We start from the raw sequence: 22,232 nt of genomic DNA on the forward strand, positions 1-22,232 counted from the left end.
ACCATACCCAAAAAGAAACTCAACAGATTAAAGACTTAAAATGTGAGACCTGAAAACAAAGTCCTAGGAGAAAATATAGGCAGTAATTTCTCTGACATTGGCTGTAGAACATTTTTTAGATATGTCTCCTTTGGCGAGAAAAACAAAAGCAAAAATAAACTACTGGGACTACATCAAAATAAAAAGCTTTTGCACAGCAAAGGAAACCACCAACAAAATGAAAGACAATCTGCTGAATGGGAGAAGATATTTGCAGATAATATATCTGATAAGGGGTTCACGTCCAAAATATATAAAGAACTCATACAACTCAACACCAAAAAACCCCACAAATAATCCAACAAAAAAATCCAACATCCAAATGGCCAACAGACACATGAAAAGATGTTCAACATCACTCATATCAGGAAAATGCAAATCAAAGCCACAATGGGATACCACCTTACATCAATTAGAATGGCTAAAATAAAAAAGACAAAAAATAACATGTGTTGACAAGGATATGGAGAAAAAGAAACCCTCATACACTGTTCGTGGGAATGTAACTTGGTACATCCACTGTGGAAAACAGTGTGGAGGTTCCTCAAAAAATTAAAAATAGAATTACCATACGATCCACTAATGCCACTATTGCATATTTACCCAAAGAAAATGAAAACATTAATTTGAAAAGATATATGCATCTCTGTTTATTGCAGCATTATTTACAATAGCCAAGATATGGAAGCAACCTAAGTGTCCATCAACAGATGAATGAATAAGAAAAATGTGGTACACACACACACACACACACACAATGGAAAACTACAGAGCCATAAAAAGATAAGATAGTGCCGGGGCGCCTGGGTGGCTCAGTTGTTAAGCGTCTGCCTTCGGCTCAGGTCATGATCCCAGGGTCCTGGGATCCAGCCCCGCATCAGGCTCCCTGCTTGGCGGGAAGTCTGCTTCTCACTCTCCTCCTGCTTGTGTTCCCTCTCTCGCTGTGTCTCTCTCTGTCAAATAAATAAATAAAATCTTAAAAAAAAAAAAAGATAAGATAGTGCCATGAGATAACATGGATGGACCAAGTGGATACTAAGCTAAGTGAAATAATTCAGTCTGAGAAAGACAAGTACCATGTGGTTCTACTCCTAAGTGGAATCTAAAAAAAAATGAACAGGGTGCCTGGGTGGCTCAGTTGGTTAAGCGACTGCCTTCGGCTCAGGTCATGATCCTGGAGTCCCGGGATCGAGTCCTGCATTGGGCTCCCTGCCCGGCAGGGAGTCTGCTTCTCCCTCTGACCCTCCTCCCTCTCATGCTCTCTGTCTCTCATTCTCTCTCTCGCAAATAAATAAAATCTTTAAAAAAAAAATTTTTTTTTAAATAAATAAATAAATAAAAATGAACAAACAAAAAGGGGAATCAGACCTATAAATCGAACAAACTGATGGTTGTCAGAGGGGCGAAGCGTGGAGGGTTGGGAAAATGGGTAAAGGGGAGAGGGAACTGGAACAGGCTTCCAGTTATGGAATGAATGAATCATGGGAATAAAAGGCACAGCATAAGGAATACAGCCGATGATATCGTGCTAGCATTGCATGATGACACATGGTAGCTACACTTGTGGTGAGCACAGCATAATGCATAAACTTGTCAAATCACTAAGTTGTACACCTGAAGCTAATTAACATTGTCAACTATACGCAAATAAAAAATAAAATAAAGTAAAATATACACATACTCTTTGACACAGTTATCAAATCACTTGAGCAAATTCATCCTAAGAAATTCATTGAATAAAAGAAAAGTTATATTCAAAAAGATGCTAATTACAATGTTTTTATGATGGCAAAGAGCTGGAAACCTAAAGTGTTCACTAAGATAATAGCTATGTAAATCTATGATAAAGCTTGATAAAATATTTGTAGGCATTAAAATAATGATCACTAAAAACCTATGTAGAGACGCCTGAGTGGCTCAGTGGGTTAAGCATCTGCCTTTGGCTCAGGTCATGATGCCAGGGTCCTGGGATCAAGTCACACAACAGGCTCCTTGCTCAGCAGCGAGCCTGCTTCTCCCTCTGCCTGCCACTCCCCCTGCTTGTGCTCTCTCTCTCTGACAAATAAATAAATAAAGTTGTGTTTTTTTTTTTAAAGAAACAAACAAATCCAGACTTCCCAACACCATAAATTAGCCTTTAAGACCTTTAAGATATGACCTCTGGTGGCCCAACATATACTACCCAAAGTTGTAGCATCATGACGGAATAGAATGAGCCTGGAAATCTAAGGTCAAATTCATGTTTTTCTCTGAACCCTTAAATCTGCTGCCCAAGCAAAACCCTTAAAGGGAATCACTTTCCTAAGAAAGACAGAGTGAGTGAGTGAGTGAGGGAGAGGGAGAGGGAGGACAAGCTCAGAGGGGAATAAAGAACTCCTCAGTGGAGAGAAGGCGAATTGTACCCAGAGTGTTCAAAACAAGACACTGTTAAGCAGTGTGGGCCTGGGCGCAGAGGACACCGACATGAAAAGCTGAGTTTCAAAGTTCACACTTCCACAGGAAAGTTTAAATAGTTCCAAAAAGGATTCTACTTCATTCTGATTTAAAAGAAAAAAAAAAAACTTTCTTTAATCTACATGGGTAAATTTCCCAATTACCCAGAGCATCAGCAGTGGCTGGAAGTAAGTAATTTTTTTGCCACCAGTATCAGAATTATGGCCAAAAAGAATGTGAAGGAGAAACCAGCTTGTACCAGAGAGCTATGTCTGGTGATTTTCAATACAATTTGCTCTGCCTCCCCAACTCAAATTTGAGCCTCTCCCTCTCTAATGAAGAGTCAATTTGCTATAACTTGTGATTAAACCATCTAATAGCTGCCCAACTCTGTTTTAAGCTGATCTCTATTAGCATGAAAAAATTATGTTACTTTAGTTACAATTAATTTGATTCCAGAGTTTTTTCTGAAATGATATGGGAGGTTCAAATTAACCAGGAATTGAATAGCAGGAAGAAGCTATGCAGTAAGTTTGTTAAAATTCATGATGAATTTTAAATAATTACTTTGAATGAAAAGCATCTTATGAAATATATATTCCCAGTCTAACCTTGTATGATTTCTCCTTGGAATACTTGTCCACAATGAATAATTCAGATAAAATATTAACAAGATTCACTTCAGTAATACATAGGAATAGATAAAAAGACTTCAACGATGGCCTCTTCCAGTCAGCTCCTGTGAAGTCACACAAAGGATTTTAGGTGTCTATACAGCAAATGCACATAGGTTTTAGCAACAGTGGTACCCCAAAAGGTAAGGCAAACTGTAGAGCACAATTCAAGACAAAATGATCCTAGGGGCTCTCTTGTCGTTGGGGAGTCACAAAGTCCCTGAAATAAGCTCAGTCCCTCACATCTCTTAACACACAGCAAGATACACACAGATGTACAAATTAAGAAGAAACACACAGAATCTGAAGTTGGTAACTCTCCTTTCTTTGTGACTACTCAAATTCCTTCCATATAAATGAACTAGAAAATGTTCACAGCTTCATGAGATACCTTGCTCTCTGATCTTCCACATTATGTGTATTAAACCTCCCTAAAGGGGCGCCTGGGTGGCTCAGTCCTTAAGCGTCTGCCTTCAGCTCAGGTCATGATCCCAGAGTCCTGGGATCGAGCCCCGCATCGGGCTCCCTGCTCGGCGGGAAGCCTGCTTCTCCCTCTCCCACTCCCCCTGCTTGTGTTCCCTCTCTCGCTGTGTCTCTCTCTCTGTGTCAAATAAATAAAATCTTAAAAAAAAAAAAACCACCTCCCTAAAAAGCCATGCCAGGAGTCTCTCTATCATTGGTCCCATCTAACTGTGACAATGTCACAACCCTTAATAAGCCCAGGCTCCTTTTCCTCCTCTATAGATATACGGAGAAAGCTTCCAGAGAAGAGGACAAAACAAATTATTTAATATCACTAAGCATCTGCACCTAAACAAGCCGTTCTTGATTGGGTAGAGATGAAGTAGTTCATTGCCCTAAATATCTACCATGCAGGTTACCTCACTATGAAATCCTTGCCTATATTAGGTTGCTCCTATAATCTATGAAGGCAGGGTCCACATCTTCTATACCACTCATATTGCATTTAGCCTAGAGCAGTTATTTCTCCCCTAAAATACTGTAAGATTATGAAGCCTGAAAAGAACCTTACCTGAAAATTCTGTTGACCCTCATGAGTACCAATCACATTTTCATACCTAAGAGTTGCTTCATAAATACTTAATATGAATGAATAAATAAAAGCTTGAAGTGTGTTATTACTTTATCAGATCACCAGAATCTTTCTTCCTGTGTACTGACTTTTGTAGGTACGCCTACTGATGGCAACCGCCTCTGATCAACAAGCTGAATGTTTACTCTCTCCCCATCGCCAATACACAGCATCAGAGAGGGTTGGGAGAGATGCATTTGACAATGATACATCATGCTATACTATAAGTAGTCTAGTGAACGTACACAGAATACTCATGTATTCTATTCTCCTACTCCCTCTGTTCCAGCAACTATAATTATGCAGTCTGAAAGAGAAAATTACGTTGGAAATATTTCCAAAGAACACAAGGGCAAGATAATTAGAGGACTAAGAAAGGAAAGTGAGCCTGATTTTGCTTTAGTCCATGGGGACCCAGCATGTCTGATGTGAGATGGAGGAGTAAGATTTCGGAAATGGGAGTCTCTTACTCCTTATGATCTGGCACAATCTGACAATGACATTGATTAAAAGTTGAAAATTCCATTCCTTTTTCTGTAGCTAAATTTGGGGGGGGCGGGGAGGAGACTGGAGGATGAAGAGCAAGGAATGGTATTTTAATTATAACAGATTTTGGGTCACTTTCCCACTACTGGAGAGGTTAAATTTGCTCTACAGTAGACTCGCCATGTTTCCTTCACCACTTTCTCCCATCTCTACGAAGGAGAAGGTCAACAACAGAGGGCTGTTTGTAGAATGAGGAGCTAGGACTAGGAGAGCCAGGGCAGCAGATGGGATAAAAGGTGGAGGTGGTCAGATCCAGGACAAGGTCAAAAACAGATAGCCAAGGCAAGGAAGGCTCGATAAGGAAGTGATGGACCTTAAAGTCACAGCAACCCTGAGTACAGATCATAAGAGGCACTGAAAAGACGAGTTACTACACACAGCCCATCAGGCCAACTGACAACATAAGAAAATGGAATACATGTTCAGACAAAATACTAGGAGCCAAGAGGTCCAGAGGAAGGAGGGAGGGAGTAAAGTAAGAAAAAATTAAATTGGCACATGGGTAACGAGAAAGGAGCTTGATAACTGGGACAACCTCAATCTAGACCCTGAACTTTGATAGGTTCCTTTTAAGGCAACACAGAAACCAGCACGCTGTATTTAAGCGCCTTGCAGATGTACATGATTTTGGAAGTACTTGTAATGAAGCGCACATGGTGGGGACAAAAAGAATTCCTAACACTTCGATTTTTCTCCTTCCTCTTCCATTTCCCTCAAGTAGTAAGTGAGGATGAAAAAAGAGGAGGAGAAGAGAGCAAAAATCGAGAGTAAAATAATAGGGAGAATGATTTTAATTCCATTTATCTCTCACGCCAAGCCCTATTTTGTGCATTTCCCAGTGACTATCTAAGGGAACCCAGGCCTTCTGTGCCTCAATCTTCATTAGTCACATTGCTGAAAACTGGACAAAAGGTTTCTTTGCTTTGTATCATGTTCTACGAATCCAAGAGTCATAATTATGGTGACCACACTGACACAGATAAACAGAGAATAATTCTCCTAACATTTTGAACATCATAAATAATCAGCTTCCAATTCCTGCATTTTCCCTTTAATATTAATTGATTTGAGTTATTTATTATGTAATTTTCCTGCTGGTTCAAAATAAAATCAGCATGAAATGGTATTAGCTTCTTTAAAGCACTAAGATCAATGAGGAGATGTGACCTCTTATTTTCCCATTATAAAACAAAAGGCAGGGAGAAGATTTTTCTATTCTGTGAAATATTGATTTTCCATCCTGTGGGTTTGTAAATACTGGCTTTCACAGTGCAATCAATGTCACTGATTCAATGTGGATTAAATAAGATAAAATATAAAATCTGTTCACTTTCATTAAGCCCCAGTTTCCATTAGTCTTGCCCCTGACATTATTCTTATAAAGGTTCAAGCATGCAAATACCATGGATAAAGGCAGAACATTGACCAATAAGTATTGGCCAACAAATTTTAATATTACCCCAAGTATGGAAATAAAGATAAGCATATATGCAATGATCAAGGAAACAGTGACATACTACAACATTTAGAACTGTCATTTTCTTCTTCAAAATACATAGAAACAAACAGAGTTAGACAAAATGAGGGAACAGAAAAAATGTCCCAAATGAAAGAATAGGACAAAAATCACAGAGGAGCTAAATAAAATGGAGGTAAGCCATACGCTTAATAAAGAATTCAAAGTAACGGTCATGAAGATACTCACTGGACTTGAGAAAGAGTGGAGGATCTTTCAACAAAGAGATAGAAAATATAAAAGAGAACTGGTCAGAGATTAAGAACTCAATAACTAAAATTAAAAATACCCTAGAGGGAATCAATAGCAGATTAAAAGATGCAGAAGAATGGATCAGCAATCTGAAAGACAAGATAATAGAAAGCAACTAAGCTGAGCATCAAAAAGAAAAAAGAATAATAATAAATGAAAATAGGTTAAGGGAACTCACTGACATCATCAAGTGTAGTAACATTTGCACTAAAGGGATCCCAGAAGAAGAAAGAAAGAAGAGAACAGAAAATTTATTTGAGAGCCACTCCTCAAAACCCCAGTGCAGCAGCTCTTTCTGCCCATGGGTCCTGTCCTCGTGCTTTAATAAACCACCATTTTGCGCACACATGCACACACACACACACACAATTATTTGAAGAAACAATAACTGAAAAATTACCTAACATGAGGAAGGAAACAGACATCCAGATCCAGAAGGCACAGAATCCCCAGCAAAATTAACCCGAGTAGGTCCACACCAAGACACATAATTAAAATGGCAAAAAGCAATGATAAAGAGAGAATTTTAAAACAGCAAGAGAAAAGAAAACTGTTGCATACAAGAGAAACCCCATAAAACTATCAGTTGATTTTTCAGTAGAAACTCTGTGGGCCAGGAAAGAGTGGCATGATATATTCAAAGTACTGAAAGGAAAGAAAATGCAACGAAGAATACTCTACCCAGCAAGGCTATCACTCAGAATAGAAGGAGAGAGAGTTCCCCAGACCAAAGTTAAAGGAGTTCATCACCACTAAAACAGCCTTACAAGAAATGTTAAAGGTAATTCTTTGAGTGGAAAGAAAAGGCCTTAACTGAAAGTAAGAAAATTATGAAAGGAAAAAATTTCACAGGTAAATGTAAACATATAATAAAGGTACTAGTTTAAGCACTTACAAAACCAGTATGGAAGTTAAAGCACAAAAGCAGTGAAATAACTGTATCTATAAAAGTCAGTCAAGGTATTCACAAAATAAAAAGGTGTAAAATATGACATCATATACATAAAACATGGCAGGAAGAGTAAAAATTTAGTGCTGTTAGAATGTGTCCAAACTTAAGTGACCATCAACTAAATATAGACTGCTATACACATAAGATATTATGTATGAACCTAATGACAATCACAAATCAAAAACCTAAAACACATACATACTCAAAAAAAGAGAAAGGAATCCAAGTATTAACAATAAGAAAGCCATCCAATCATAAGGGAAGAGATTAAGAGAAGAAAAAAAGGTACAGAAAAGAACTACAAAAACAACCATAAAGCAAGTAACAAAATGGCAATAAGTACAGACCTATCAATAATTACTTTAAATGTAAATAAACTAAATGTTCCAATCAGAAGACACAAGGTGACTAAATGGGTAAAAAAGCAAGACCTATCTATATGCTACCTGATAGAGATTCACTTCAGACCCAAAGACACATGCAGATTGAAAGTGGATGGCTGGAAAAACATTTACCATGCAAATTAAAGCAAAAAGAAAGTTGTGGGTAGCAATACTTCTATCGAACAAAATACACTTTAAAACAAAGACTGTACCAAAAGACAAAGAAGGACACTATATAATGATGAAGGGAACAATTCAACAAGACAATATAACAATTGTAAGTTTCTATGCATCCAACATAGGAGCACATAAACCAACTATTAACAGAAATAAAGAAATTGGCAGTAATAGAATAATAGTAAGGGGGGCACCTGGGTGGCTCAGTCGTTAAGCGTCTGCCTTCAGCTCAGGTCATGATCCCAGAGTCTTGGCGAGCCCTGCATCAGGCTCCCTGCTCAGTGGGAAGCCTGCTTCTCCCTCTCCCACTCCCCCTGCTTGTGTTCCCTCTCTCGCTGTGTCCCTCTCTGTCAAATAAATAAAATCTTTAAAAAAAAAAAAGAAGAATAGTAAGGACTTTGGGGTGCCTGGGTGGCTCAAGTCAGTTGAGCTTCTGCTTTGGCTCAGGTCATGATCCTGGAGTCTGGGGATCAAGCCCCGCATAGGGCTCCCTGCTCAGGGAAAAGCCTGCTTCTCCCTCTCTGTCTTCTCCTCCCCTGACTCATGCTGTCTCGCTCTATCACTCTCTCAAATAAATAACATCTTAAAAAAAATAGTAAGGGACTTTCATTGTTACATCAATGGATAGATCATCCAGACAGAAAATCAACAAGGAAATAGTGGATTTGAATGACACACTAGACCAGATAGATTTAAGAGATATATACAGAACATTCCATCCCAAAACAACAGAATACACATTATTTTCAAGTGCACATGCAACATTCTCCAGGATAGATCACGTTAGGCCACAAAAAAGTCTCATAAATTCAAGAAAACTAAAATCATATCATGCATCTTTTTTGACAATAGTATGAAACTAGAAATCAATCACAAGAAAAAAATTTGGAATGAACACAAATACATGGAGGCTAAATAACATGCTACTAAACAATGAATGGGTCACCAAGAAATCAAATAGGAAATGAAAAAATACATGGAGGGGCGCCTGGGTGGCCCAGTCAGTTAAGCATCTGCCTTGGGCTCAGGTCATGATCCCAAGGTCCTGGGATGGAGCCCTGTGTCAGGCACCCTGCTCCACGGGGAGTCTGCTTCTCTCTCTACCTCTGCCTGCCACTCCCCCTGCTTGTGTGTGTGTGTGCTCTCTCTCTCTCTCCCTCTCTCTGTCAAATAAATAAAGCAAATCTTTAAAAAAAAATACATGGAGAAAAATGAAAACAAAAGCACAATGATCCAAAATCTTCTGGATGTAGCAAAATCAGCTCTAAAGAAAGTTCATAGCAATACAGGTCTACCTCAAGAAACAAGAAAAATCTCAAATAAACAATATAACCTTACACCTAAAGGAGCTAGAAAAAGAAAAACAAAGCCAGTAGCAGGAAGGGAATAGTAAAAATTAGAACAGAAATAGGGGTACCTGAGTGGCTCAGTCAGTTAAGTGTCTGCCTTCGGCTCAAGTCATGATCCCAGGGTCCTGGGATAGAGTCCCGCATTAGGCTCCTTGATCAACAGGGAGCCTGCTTCTCCCTCTGCCTGCCACTCCCCCTGCTTGTGTTCATGCTCTCTCTCTCTCATTCTCTCTCTGACAAATAAATAAAATAAACCTTAAAAAAAAAAGTAGAGCAGAAATAAATGAAATAGAGATTCAAAAAAGAAGAAGAAAAGATCAATAAAGCCAGAAGCTAATTCTTTGAAAAGATCAACAAAATTGATTAACGTTTAGTCAGACTCATCAAGAAAAAAAAAGGACTCCAATAATAAAGTCAGAAATGAAGGAGAAATAACAACTGACACCAAAGAAATATAAAGGATTATAAAAGAACATTATCAAAAATGATATGACAACAAATTGGACAACCTAGAAGAAATGGGTATTTGTAGAAACATACAACCTTTCAAAACAGAATCAGAAAGAAATACAAAATTTGAACTGACTGATTATAGCAATGGAATTGAATCAGTAATCAGAAAACTCCTGGGCACCTGGGTGGCTCAGTCATGATCCTGGGGTCCTGGAATAGAGCCCCACGTTAGGCTCCCTCCTCATGGGGAGTCTGCTTGCCCCTCTCCCTCTGCCTGTCGCTCCCCCTGCCTGTGCTCTCTTCTGTGTCAAGTAAATAAATAAATCTTAAAAAAAAAAAAAGAAGAAGAAAACTCCCCAAAAACGGAAGTCCAGGACCAGATGGCCTCACAGGTGAATTCTACCAAACATTTAAAGAGTTACTATCTATTCTTCTCGAACTATTCCAAAAATGTAAGTGGAAGGAAAGCTTCCAAATTCATTCTACGAAATGAGCACTGCCCTGATACCAAAACTAGATAAAGACACTATGAAAAAAGAAAATTGTATCTCTGCCAATATCTCTCCAAAACTATCTGATCAGGCCAATACCTCTGATGAACATGGATGCAAAAAATCCTCAACAAAATTATTAGCAAACTGAATTCAACAATACATTAAAAAAAAAATCACTGACCACAATCAAGTGAGACTTATTCCAGGGATGCAAGGGTAGTTCAATATTCACAAATCAATCAACATGATATATCACATTAACAACAGAACGGACAAAACCTTATGATCATTTCAACAGATGCAGAAAAAGCATTTGACAAAGTACAACATCCATTCACAACAAAAACTCTCAACAAGTGGGATTAGAGAAAACACACCTCAACATAATAAAGGCCATATGTGAAAAACCCACAGCTAACATCATACTCAATGGTGAAAAACTGAGAGCTTTTTCTTCTAAGATCAGGAAAAAGACAAGGATGTCCACTCTCACCACTTTTATGCAACATGGTACTTGAAGTCCAAGCCACAGCAATCAGACAAGAAATACAAATAAAAGGCATCCAAATTGGTGAAGAAGTAAGACTGTCACTATTCACAGATGACTAAAGAGTCCACCAAAAAAAAACTATTAGAACTGATAAATAAAGTCAGTAAAGTCATAGGATACAAAATTAATGTACAGAAGTCTACTGTATTTCTATACACTAATAATGAAGTAGCAGAAAGAGAAATTAAGAAGACAATCCCATTTACAATTGCACCAAAAAGAGTAAGATACCTAGGAATAAAATTAGCCAAGGAGATGAAAGACCTGTACTCCAAAAACTACAGAACACTGATGAAAGAAAATGAAGATGACATAAATAGAAAGACATTCCATGTTCATGAACTGGAGGAACAAATATTGTTAAAATGTCCATACTACCCAAAGCAATTTACACATTCAATGTGATCCTTATCAACATACCAATAGCATTTTTCACAGAACTAGAAAAAATAATCCTAAAATTTGTATGGAACCACAAAGACCCCAAATAGCCAAAGCAATCCGGAGGAAGAAGGACAAAGCTGGAGGTATCACAATCCCAGATTTCAAGATATACTACAAAGCTGCAATAATCAAAACAGCATAGTATGGGCACAAAAATAGACACATACATCAATAGAACAGAATAGACAGCCCAGAAATAAACCCATTGCTTATATGGTCAATCAATCTATGACAAAGGAGGTAAGAATATACAATGGGAAAACACAGTATCTTCAATTGGTGCTAGGAAAACTGGATAGTTACGTGCAAAAGAATGGGAGTGGACCACTTACTAACACCATACCCCAAAAGAAACTCAAAATGGATTAAAGACCTAAATGTGAGGGCGCCTGGGTGGCTCAGTCGTTAAGCATCTGCCTTCGGCTCAGGTCATGATCCCAGGGTCCTGGGATCGAGTCCCACATCGGGCACCCTGCTCAGCGGGAAGCCTGCTTCTCCCTCTCCCACTCTCCCTGCTTGTGTTCCTGCTCTCGCTGTCTCTCTCTGTCAAATAAATAAATAAAATCTTTAAAAAAAAAAAAAAAAGACCTAAATGTGAGACCTGAAGAAAATATAGGCAGTAATTTCTCTTGACATTGGCTGTAGAACATTTTTTAGATATGTCTCCTCTGGTGAGAAAAACAAAAGCTAAAATAAACTATTGGGACTACATCAAAATAAAAAGCTTTTATACAGCAAAGGAAACCATCAACAAAATAAAAGACAACCTACTGAATGGGAGAAGACATTTGCAGGTAATATATCTGATAAGGGGTTCACGTCCAAAATATATAAAGAACTTACACAACTCAACACCAAAAAAAACACAAATCGTACAAATGACCAAGAGACACATGAAAAGATGCTTAATGTCACTCATCATCAGGGAAATGCAAATAAAAACCACAATGAGATACCACCTCACACCCATCAGAATGGCTAAAATCAAAAAGACTTAACAAGTGTTGATGAGAATGTGGAGAAGAGGGAACCCTTGCACATGGTTGGTGGGAATGCAAATTGGTGCACTGTAGGAAACAGCATAGAGGTTCCTCAAAATATTAAAAATAGAACTACCATATGATTCAGTAAGTCCACTACTGGGTACTTACCCAAAGAAAACAAAAACACTAATCCAAAAAGATACATGCACCCCTATGTTTATTACAGCACTTAAAATAGCCAAGATATGGAAGCAAAGCAGGTATCCATCCATAGATGAGTAAGAAGATGTGGTATATATACAATGGAATGTTAGCCATAAAAAAGAATGAGATCTTTCCATCTGCAACAACATGGATGGACCTAAAGGATATAATGCTAAATGAAATAAGTCAGACAGAAAAAGACAAATATATAATTTCACTCATATGTAGAACTTAAGAAACAAAACAAAGGACAAGGGAAAAAAGAGACAAAAAAAAAAGACTTAAATACAGAGAACAAATGGGTGGTTGCCAGAGGGGATATGGGTAGAGAGAGGGGTGGGTGAAATAGATAAAAGTGATTAAGAGGTACAAATTTCCAGCTACAAAATAAATGAGTCACAGAGATGAAAAGTACAGCATATGGAATATGGTCTGTAAGATGGTAATAATTTTGCTTGGTGACAGATGATCACTATACTTACAGTGATGAGCACTGAGTAATGTACTGAATTGCTGAATCATTATATTGACCTGAAACTAATATAGCACTGTATGTTAATTATACTTCAATTAAATAAATAAGATAAATAAAATAAAATAATCATTTTCTAATGAAGAACTCTGAAATTCTTTAACAGGAGTTTAGAAGGTAATCTATAACACCAAATAGACCTTATACACTCATATGGATGGAAGAAACCTGGGGGAGTCATAGACACTTTCCTTGTTTCCAGGTAAGACATATTATATAAGTTTTGTACAGAGAAAATATATTTTTGCTAATTGCTAGGTCTTCTGGGAAAAGCAGTACGCTAAGGTAGGCAGCTTCCAAGATGGCCAATGATCCCAGCCTCCTAATCCTCACATCCTTGTGTAGACTTCTCCCACAATGAATAGGGCCAACTTGTGTCAACAATATGACAATAGCAGAAATGACAGTGAGACTTCCAAGGCTAGTTCATAAAAGACATTGCCACTTCCGTCCTTATCTCTTCTGAATCACTTGTTCTGGGGAAAGCCAGCTGACACATCTTAAGGAACCTCAAGCAGTCTTATGGAAAAAATCCACATGGTGAGAAACTGAGGCCTCCTGCCAATAGCCGTGTGAGTGAGCCAACCTGGAAGGAGATCCTCTAGCAACACTCAAGCCTTCAGGGGACTGCAGGTCTGACCAATATCCTTATGAGAGACCCACAGCCAGAGACACCCAGCTAAGCTACTCCCAAATTCCTGGTCTACAGAAACGGTGAGATAACGTGTTTTTGTTTGAAGCTCCTATGTGTTTGGGTCCACCATTTAGACACACTGCATAGACTCTGTCCTGTTTCTTTCATCTACAGAATGGGAAAGATAAAATCTACCTGGCTGGACTATGGTATTAAATGAAATAATGTATAAAATGTGCCAACAGTGCTTCATCCATAGTGTTAAACAACTTTAATATTATTTTAATATCATTATTTTTAAAAGATTTATTTATTTATTTATTATTTATTTGTTTGAGAAAGAGGGTGAGCGAGAGAGAACATGAGCATGAGCAGGGGGGAGGGGCAGATGGAGAGGAAAAAGCACACTCCCCGCTGAGTAGGGAACCTGACGGGGGGTTCCAACGCAGGACCCCCAGGATCATGACCTTAACCAACTGAGCCACCCAGGTGCCCCAATAATATCACTATTTTTAAACTTTCCTTTACTGATCATCACGTAACTATAAATTTGTGAGCCATTTCTAGAAGTCACAAAAGGTATCACAGTACTCACCAAGCAACCAGAAAATAATGTTTCTTCAGAGTGTTATATTCTTCAGCTTTTCTTTAAGAAATTTAAAGAAAAAAATCAAAATCCTTTAAACTTTTCCCCTCGATGCAGCTCCGTTAACTCCTGAGAGTAAATCTGTTTATTCTTCCAAGACAAGGAAGAATAATGAACACCCAACCCCCAAAATTAGTAGTGCTTAAAATAAGCTTATCAGCTTGCCTTCTTTCCAACAGTCATTAAATTAAGGAAATCAGGAAATGTAGCCACTCAAGGGGCAAAATGCGATTTGCCCTGATAAGCAGCTATCCGAAAGAACATAAAAGCTACAGTCAAGGTGTATTGGTCACTAACCTTGGAGACGAGAGCTGTGGGATGGCAGCACAGCATCCACCTTTACCTTATGGGATGACTAGCCCCATCATTCCAAGGCCATGGACATTAGGAACTGCCAGGAACACACGTCCAGAATACTTCCCCTGGATTTCCTTCTACTACGTTGGCCACTTCTCAGTATCTTTTGCTGGCTTCCTGGCTTCTCCTCCGACATCAGGGCTCAGTCTCAGCCCTCTGCGTGCCATCTTTCCCCCTAGACTATTTCAGACTACTGACCTTCTTCCCTAAGCTTTAATGGCTCTCCTATTTTTGCCCCATCTCACCTCTTATCTGAGCCCTAAGTCCCAGATAGCTGTATGTCCACCCAACATATCTACTTAGGACTCTCATGAGTATCGCAAACTAAACATGTCCCAAACCAAACTTTTGGCCTTCTTTCCCAAATTTCCCCCTCCTCTAGTTTTACCCATCTCAGAAAAGCAGTCATTTTTAAAGCAATCAGGAACAGCACTCCCCTTCTCGAAAACCTCTGTTGCTTTCCCACTGTTCATAAAGAGGAACTCAAAAGTCTAGCATGCCCCACCACTGCTTCTTGTGGCAATCAGAAAAGCCACCCCTTTGCCGTCACCTGTTATTTACTTGTAATAGATACAAGACTACGACTTTGGGTCAAAACTGCTCCCTAGGGGGCTATGGACAAGGTGGTGTGGCAGCCCCTATGGACTTTCTCTAGAATCCCTGAAACTTCAAAGCTCTCCTCTTCCTGGGGGACTTTATGGGATTGTCCTTCTGCCCTCCAGGTGACCTTATTTTTCAAGTCTGCTTTAATAAAACCTTCTCTCACCACTGCCACCTCTGATCTAAAGCAGACCCTCTGGGTATTTCTCACTATGTGTATCACGTCTTGTTTGCAGCATCTATTACACTGGGAATTAGTTAAAACCGTATGTGCCAATCTCCACTAAATCACAAACTTTATGAGGGCAGGGACTGCAACTCTATTATATATTATTATTGTAAATTCCTATCCCTATAGCCCCAGTGCTCAGAGTAATACCTAGAAATCATAAATGTTAAATATAGGGGCACCTGGGTGGCTCAGTCAGTGAGGCGTCTGCCTTCGGCTCAGGTCATGATCCCAGGGTCCTGGGATCGAGCCCCACATCAGGCTCCCTGCTCAGCGGGAAGCCTGCTTCTCCCTCTCCCACTCCCCTTGCTTGTGTTCCCTCTCTCACTGTCTCTGTCAAATATATAAAATCTTTTAAAAAATGCTAAGTATGTATTTGTTGACTGAAAAAAATAATACACGGAAAAACAAATGAACATAGGGGATCATGTCTCACTAGTTCTATGCTTACTAGTCATGCAGGATCTTATTTGGACCCCAAATTTGAGGGAAGCCTAGAAGTACAATTGTAAGCTACACATCACAAACTCTGCATTTCCTTCTTCTACCTCTCTGCTTTTTCAAAATAGTCTTAGCTTATTTCTGTTTTGTTTGTTTGCTTGTTTTCGTGTTTTTTTAAAGATTTTATTTATTTGACAGAGACAGCGAGAGAGGGAACACAAGCAGTGTGAGTGGGAGAGGGAGAAACAGGCTTCCCGCCAAGCAGAGAGTCCAATGCGGAGCTCGATCCCAGGACCCTGGGACCACGAGCCGAGCCGAAGGCAGCCGCCCAAAGACTAAGGTACCCAGGCGCCCCCTGAGTTGTTTTTTTAACACATATTCACTGTTACAAATTCAAATGGTTCAGAAAAGTATAGGCAGAAAGAAATATCACCTGAATCTCACACTTCAAGATAAACATGATTAATATTCTGGTCATCATCCTTTAATACATCTCTTCATGCATAAATACATAATTTTATGTAAATGATATATCATTTGCAATTCTGTTCTTTTTTGTGGACACCATCTTCTTAAGTAACTAATGTGAATATACCTTTCTCCAATTTTATTAATCATATATTTACAGACATATATGGTACTTTGTCATTATTTCTCTTGTAAACATATCATTTATTTTATATATATGCAACACACAGTGGGAAAATCCCCGTTCTGTGGTATGAATATATTATAAGATTTTATTTATTTATTTGTCAGAGAGAGTGGGAGAGCATGGGCCGGGGGAGGGGCAGAGGGAGAGAGAGAAACAGGCTCCCCGCTGAGCAGGGAGCCCGATGAGGGACTGGATCCCAGCACCCTGGGATCATGACCTGAGCCGAAGGCAGACACTTAACGACTGAGCCACCCAAGTGCCCCATGTATGAATATATTATAGTTTATTAAGCCTTTGTCTTCCAAGTGGGCATTTACTTGGCTTATGGATTTTTGCCATTTTAAACAGTATTGCAAGAAATATTATGCTTATTTCCTGGTATTTTTCTTTCTGTGATCCTGATTTCTCCTTTCTACCAGCAATGCATATAGGACATCTTCTTCCAAAATTCCCTCCTGCAGCAGGTGCTATCACTTCGCATTGATTTTTGCCAATCACTGGGAGAAATGTTACATTAAGACCCAGAACGAGTAGTCCTTGTGTCCAGTGCCTAAGCCTCGTGGATGAGGCATCAGATGTGGGGCATATACTTTTCAGAGTAGATTACTATAACATTTCTGGAAGGTAATCCAGCCAGTTTGGGGTTGAACACTGTTCTAGTCAGCCAGAAGCTCAGTAACTGATCCGCTTGGGTCAGGCAGACCTTCCTACATCAGTGCTCTGTCTCCCAGGTCACATTCACTGTGTCTGCGGGGGACAACATCCCCAAGAGTGTGTTAGTATGCATGGCACTGGGGTGCCTACTTCATAGCATGCTGGATGAGAAGAACAGAGTGGCAGGAAACGGAAAAAGAAGGAAACCCTATGCTTCAAAGGAAAGCTACAATCCACAACAAGCAAGTCCCCAGGACTGTAGTACAACCCTGGTCCAAGAGACATCCCATCTGAGCAAGCCAGAGCAGAGCAGATGAGGCACTTAAGGTTGCTGGCTATAGAGATGAAGAGTCACTTTTAGAAAAATCCACTCACTATTCAGTAAAGGACATTGAGGGGGGCACTCTTCCGGAAAAGCACTAAGAAGTTTCCATGGCTTGAGTAATCACAGGACCCATGAGTGCTTAAGAGCTAGAAAAACCTCAGGAAAGGGGAACCACAAAGGAAGATGGGCCTGGCTTTAGCAGGAAAGTGCGGGAAAGGCTTGGAAGCTGCTGGCTCTGGGGAGTCCTTCACACCCCAAATGCTCCTCTCTCTAAACCCAGGGAGCTAGCCACTGGAAGGTCCTGCTCTCCTGCAAAGGGTCCTGTATGTTCAGCAGAGAGCGGGGCAGAGGAGGGCAGCACACCCACAGGGTGACAACTGCACAGAGCTGGGGGAAGTCAAAACACTCAGCATCTGCGCACACACTTTATCTACTCTTCCGTCCTCGTTCCTGTAACCTTTCCTGTGGCATTTACATGAAATCCATCCTTGTGATAGTTTTCAATTCATACAGCATACGTCAGCTGCTGTGATTAAAATGCACTGTGATCATTGAAGTTGCTTCTTCAGCCCTTGCCTGGAGAAAACTGAAGCCAGGAGGCACCTGAAAGCAGGCCCAAGGGACGCCTGGGTGTCTCAGTCAGTTAAGCGTCTGGCTTCAGCTCAGGCCATGATCCCAGGGTCCTGGGATCGAGCCCCACGTCAGATTCCCTGCTTGGCGGGAAGCCTGCTTCTCCCTCTCCCTCTGCCACTCCCCGCTGCTTGTGATCTCTCTCTCTTTCTGTGTCAAATAAATGACTAAAGTCTTGAAAGAAACAAAGAAACCAAGAAAGAAAAGAAAAGAAAAAAGGAAAGAAAGCCCAAAAGTGCCATCAAGGCGAGTTTCCAAGGAAGAAGCCTGACCACTGACCCCGTGCATCCTAAGGGCATGGCAAAAAATGCAGATTAGGATAAAAAGGAGAAAACCTTTTCCACCATTGTTTGGCAAAAATAAAATAAAACTTCTAAGATCCAGTATTAAAGGGTATGGAGGTATAAACCTCTTTTCATGTTTCTGGTGGGCAAGCAGATTGTTATAGATATCTAGAAAGCAACCTGCACTATCGTTAAATGCACGGACCTTGAGCAGCCCTATTTTTGTGAAACTATCCTACAAATAAGAATCAATATACAAGGCTGCATGTTCACATGTGTTCATTGAAGGACTGTTGAGAGTGACCCCAAAATTGAAAACAACCCGAATGTCCATCCTGAGGAAAAATTGTGCCACTTCTCTACAGGAACACAGAGAAATATGTAGAAAGGTACATCCGAGGCTGTCAACGTTGATTACCTCAAGTGAAGTGGAATTAAGGGATGGCGTAATAAATGTGTGAGACTTAATTTGTTTTTAAACTAAGGAAGTGAGGGCGCCTGGGTGGCTCAGTCGTTGAGCGTCTGCCTTCGGCTCAGGTCATGATCCCAGGGTCCTGGGATCGAGCCCCACATCAGGCTCCCTGCTCGGCGGGAAGCCTGCTTCTCCCTCTCCCGCTCCCTCTCCTTGTGTTCCCTCTCTCACTGTGTCTCTCTCTGTCAAATAAATAAATAAAATCTTTAAAATAAATAAATAAACTAAGGAAGTGAAAGGGAAAATGTTTGTGCATGTGCTCTTGCTCGCTCTCTCTCCCCCTCACTCTACATACACACACACACACACACACAAACACACACACCTGTGTCTAGCCAGGCTGGTCTTATGCTGAAAAATGTCACCTTTGAGGGTTAGTTTGTCTATTTCCAAATTTCTGTTGTTAGAAACAAATATGCCTGAAGTTGTTTTTTAGCCCTCAACACCTGGGGTGGGACGGGGGAGATAATGTTCGAATGCTTTCCAGCAGTGACAGCAGGCCAAGAGGAACATCCTGAACTAGCAGAGAAGATAGAAGAGAAGGCCCTGGGCTCCTGGCCTGCCTGACATGCACCTTGCTGACGTGGACACCTTGTCTCGGGAGAAAGAACAAACAAGAGGAAAGAACACTGAACAGAAGGACTGATGGGGCACAGGCACTTGCTGGCTTTGCCCAAGGCCAGCGCTATTTCGGGTGCCACTCAGGTCTCCCTGCTGGTTCTCTGGGGGGTGAGCACAAGCCTAGAGTTGGCCCTCTGACAGCCAGAAGGGCAGCCAACAGGGATTTTGAGGGGTCACGGATTTAGCATCAGCCGAGAGAACAGCAGAGATCGAAGGTGCCAGACATGGTTTCTTGCAATTAACTCAGGGAACAGGACAAGTAATCAGAGAGGTGTGATTCTCCTCTGCTCCAATAAAATGAAAAGACCTGCCCTTGTTATAAAGAACCAGGAGAATCAATAAGGAGCTTGAAGACACATTGGCATGCACCATGGGCAAAAAATATGCTGCCACCAGGATGCAAACCTGAGGGCAGAGGCTCTTCAGCCTGAATGAGTATGTAACAAAACTGCCTTCCCACACATTACATGTGGACCAGTTTGTCCAGGCTGGAGTAGCTGGAATGTGAGCAGACAGAGTGTGCCAACACTGGAAAGAATGCCACCCGCCAGCATTTAGTGCCTGAGTCTTCACATGTGTCATGTGAGCTTTACAAGAAGTCCATGAGATGGGTCCTCTTTAACCCCATTTTACAGATGAGGGCACTGAGAGGTTAAGTGATTTGCCCAAGTCTATAGAAATAAGAAGTGGCGGAGCTGGAATTTAGGCCCAGGCTAAGTAGGAGATTGCCAAGCCTAGGATGCTGTCACTGTACTACCCCACCTCTGCAGGAAGAGCCAACACGTGGCAATGTACCCCCAGATGCAGAGAACAAAGGCATGTCCCCGGACACTACTTCAACTCTGGCAGCTCGGACCTATGAAAAAGCGTGGCATGAGTAAGGATGAGATCAGAAAGAATGCCAAGGTTCCAGGTAGGATGTGCACACAGGAAGTAAGGAGTTTACAAGCATAACCAATGCCCTGGGGTGGAATCTAGGAAAAGCCTCGTGAAGGGAGGTTACAGGCATCTCCAGGGAAAAGTGACTCAGCCTAGGTGGAAGGGTGGGCTTAGGACACACCCAGAAAGGACTTAAGAGCATATATTGCTTGATAGACTCTGATTAAAAATTAAAATGAGGGGGCGCCTGGGTGGCTCAGTTGGTTAAGCGTCTGACTCAGGCTCAGGTCATGTCCTGGAATCGAGCCCCGTGTCAAGCCCCACATCAAGCCCCACATCAGGCTCCATGCTCAGTGGGGAGTCTGCTTGTCCCTCTGCCCCTCCAACCGCTCACGCTCTCTCTCCCAAATAAATAAAACCTTAAAAAAAAATTAAAATGAGAATAGCTCCTTAAGACAAATCTATATGATGGAATTCACATTGACTACATTCCCTATGATAAAACGTATTTGCAGAGACACCTGGGTGGTTCAGTCTGTTAAGCGCCGGCCTTCAGCTCAGCTCAGCGTCCTGGGATGGAGCACCGCATTCTGCTCTCTGCTCTGCGGGGAGCCTGCTCCTCCCTCTCCCTCTGCCTGCCGCTCCCCCTGCTTGTGCTCTCTGTCAAATAAAATCTTTACAAAAAATAAAAATAAAACGTATTTGCGTTCACTTTATTAGCACTGTCCCCAACCTCACCTGAAAACTTGGCAACCTGGCTCTACAGCTCCAGTGTGAGGACTTCTCTTTTCATTTTTTAAAAGAATTTCTTTATTTATTTGAGAGAGAGAGGGAGAGCATGAGTAGGGGGAGGGGCAGAGTGACAAGCAGACTCCCTGCTGAGTGTGGGGCTCAACGCGGGGCTCCATCCCAGGACCCCGAGATCACGACCTGAGCCTCCCAGGCGCCCCTTGAAGACAAGGGCAAAGCTGACCCATTCCTCTGTCCCGGTCTCTTCTTTGAGCAGGGGAACATTCTGCTGACCACATCCGGCAATTCCACTCCAGGGTTACACCCGAGAGAAATGAAAACATAGGTCTCCACAAGAACTTAGTACAAAGCAGTACTACTCAGAATAGCCAAAAAGTGAAAACAACCCAGATGTTCATCAGCTGATGAAAAGACGAAAACGTGCTCGGTCCACACAATGCATTATTATTCAGCCATAAAAGAAATGAATTTCCGGTACACACTACATGCACGAACCTCAAAAACATATGCTGCAAGAAGCAGCCAGTCACAAAAGAGCACATATTGTCTGATTCCATTTGTCTGATATATCCAGAATAGGCAAGTTCTTAGAGACAGAAAGTCGCTTGGTGGTTGCCTAGAGCTGAAGGGAAAGGGGGCTGGGAGAAATACAGATGCCAGGGCATCTGGGTGGCTCAATCGTTAAGCCTCTGCCTTTGGCTCAGGTCATGATCCCGGGGTCCTGGGATCGAGCCCCACATGGGGCTCCCTACTCAGCGGGAAGCCTGCTTCTCCCTCTCCCACTCCCCCTGCTCATGTTCCCTCTCTCGCTGTTTCTCTCTCTGTCAAATAAACACGAAAGAAGGAAGGAAAGAAGAAAGAAAGAAAGAAAGAAAGAAAGAGAGAGAGAGAGAGAGAGAGAGAGAGAGAGAGAGAAAGAAAGAAAGAAAGAAAGAAAGAAAGAAAGAAAGAAAGAAAGAAAGAAAGAAAGAAAGAAAGAAA

General features: G+C 41.0%; 1 protein-coding gene across 2 annotated transcripts in view; it reads right to left on the reverse strand.

The window, feature by feature from the left end:
- GPR176 (G protein-coupled receptor 176) overlaps nt 1-22,232 on the reverse strand; it is a 106,339-nt gene that overhangs the window by 19,638 nt on the left and 64,469 nt on the right. Inside the window, exon 4 of one of the 2 annotated variants that reach the window (XM_034993571.1) lies at nt 20,458-20,478. The exons of the other annotated variant lie outside the window; for it this stretch is intronic. Within the exon in view, the coding sequence (XP_034849462.1) occupies nt 20,458-20,478 (21 nt within the window). The remainder of the gene's footprint in view (nt 1-20,457; nt 20,479-22,232) is intronic. 2 annotated transcript variants of the gene reach the window in all.

Source organism: Mirounga leonina, unplaced genomic scaffold (assembly GCF_011800145.1).
Source record: "Mirounga leonina isolate KUSES-001 unplaced genomic scaffold, KU_Mleo_1.0 Mir_91, whole genome shotgun sequence".
Taxonomy (NCBI): Eukaryota; Metazoa; Chordata; class Mammalia; order Carnivora; family Phocidae; genus Mirounga; species Mirounga leonina.